General features: G+C 60.3%; 1 protein-coding gene across 1 annotated transcript; it reads right to left on the reverse strand.

Moving 5' to 3' along the window:
* Window positions 1-33: 33 nt before the first annotated feature.
* EMIHUDRAFT_125420 (hypothetical protein) lies at window positions 34-398 on the reverse strand (the record flags this gene model as incomplete). The annotated part of the gene is made up of 1 exon (XM_005756535.1): window positions 34-398. A coding segment is annotated over one exon (365 nt), but the record flags the coding sequence as incomplete, so codon positions are not given.
* Between the last annotated feature and the right edge of the window lie 488 nt (window positions 399-886).

The following is an 886-nucleotide window of genomic DNA, read 5'->3' on the forward strand; positions in this document are numbered from 1 at the left end:
CCCGCGCCGCCAAACTTGGGCTTGTCGCGGCACTCTTGGCACACGCCGCAGTCAGGCGCGCGGCACGCCGAGGAGGACTTGCGCTGGATGAGCGGCAGGAGGTCCTCGCGCGTGCGCTGAAAGTTCGGGTGCGCAAACACGACGTGCTTCGAGTCGCGCTGCGCCGATGGCACCCTGTGGAACTGGTACATGTTGAGCAGCCGCGTGAACGACTGGAAGGTGCGGTGGCGGAAGAACTTGGGGCAGAGCTCGGACGCGAAGCGCGCGGGGTCGAAGATGACAACCTGGAGGCCGTCGTGCGACCAGCCGGCGATCTCGGCGTCGCACACGCGCAGCAGCGTGTAGACCGAGCGCACGAACCCCGAGACCTCGTCGTCCGTGGCCCCCTCCGCGGCCATGCGGGGTGGGTTCCTGTCCTTTGCTGGGGGGTCGGCCGGCCTAGCATTTACATTGCGGGAGAGAGAGAGAGAGAGAGAGAGAGAGAGAGAGCTACGGGATGAGGATCACAGTGGACGCAATCACATGCTATTGGACTTGGCCAGGGCGGGGATTACTACTGTGGAGAGTGGGGAGGAGGCAAGGTGGACGACAATCAGGAGTCTACTTCTCAAAGGTGTGGGGGCGAGGGCGCGACCCAGTGGTGAAAAGTGTGGATATTCAGCAATGCTACAGACAATTGGGGCTTCTAGAGTCAACTGGAAAATGGACAAGTGCAAGTGTGGACAGGTTCACGACGTAAGACACTTCATCTTGGGAGAGGGTGGGTGTCAGGCTAGGGTTGTATGTGCACTGGCAACAGCGGAGCTCGCTGGGGGTCTTCTTGTCACATATATTTCCGGGCTTATCACCGACCGGGTTAAGACTAACCCTACCTTTTCTATTCTAT

Source organism: Emiliania huxleyi (genome assembly GCF_000372725.1).
Source record: "Emiliania huxleyi CCMP1516 unplaced genomic scaffold EMIHUscaffold_9646, whole genome shotgun sequence".
Classification (NCBI taxonomy): Eukaryota; Haptophyta; order Isochrysidales; family Noelaerhabdaceae; genus Emiliania; species Emiliania huxleyi.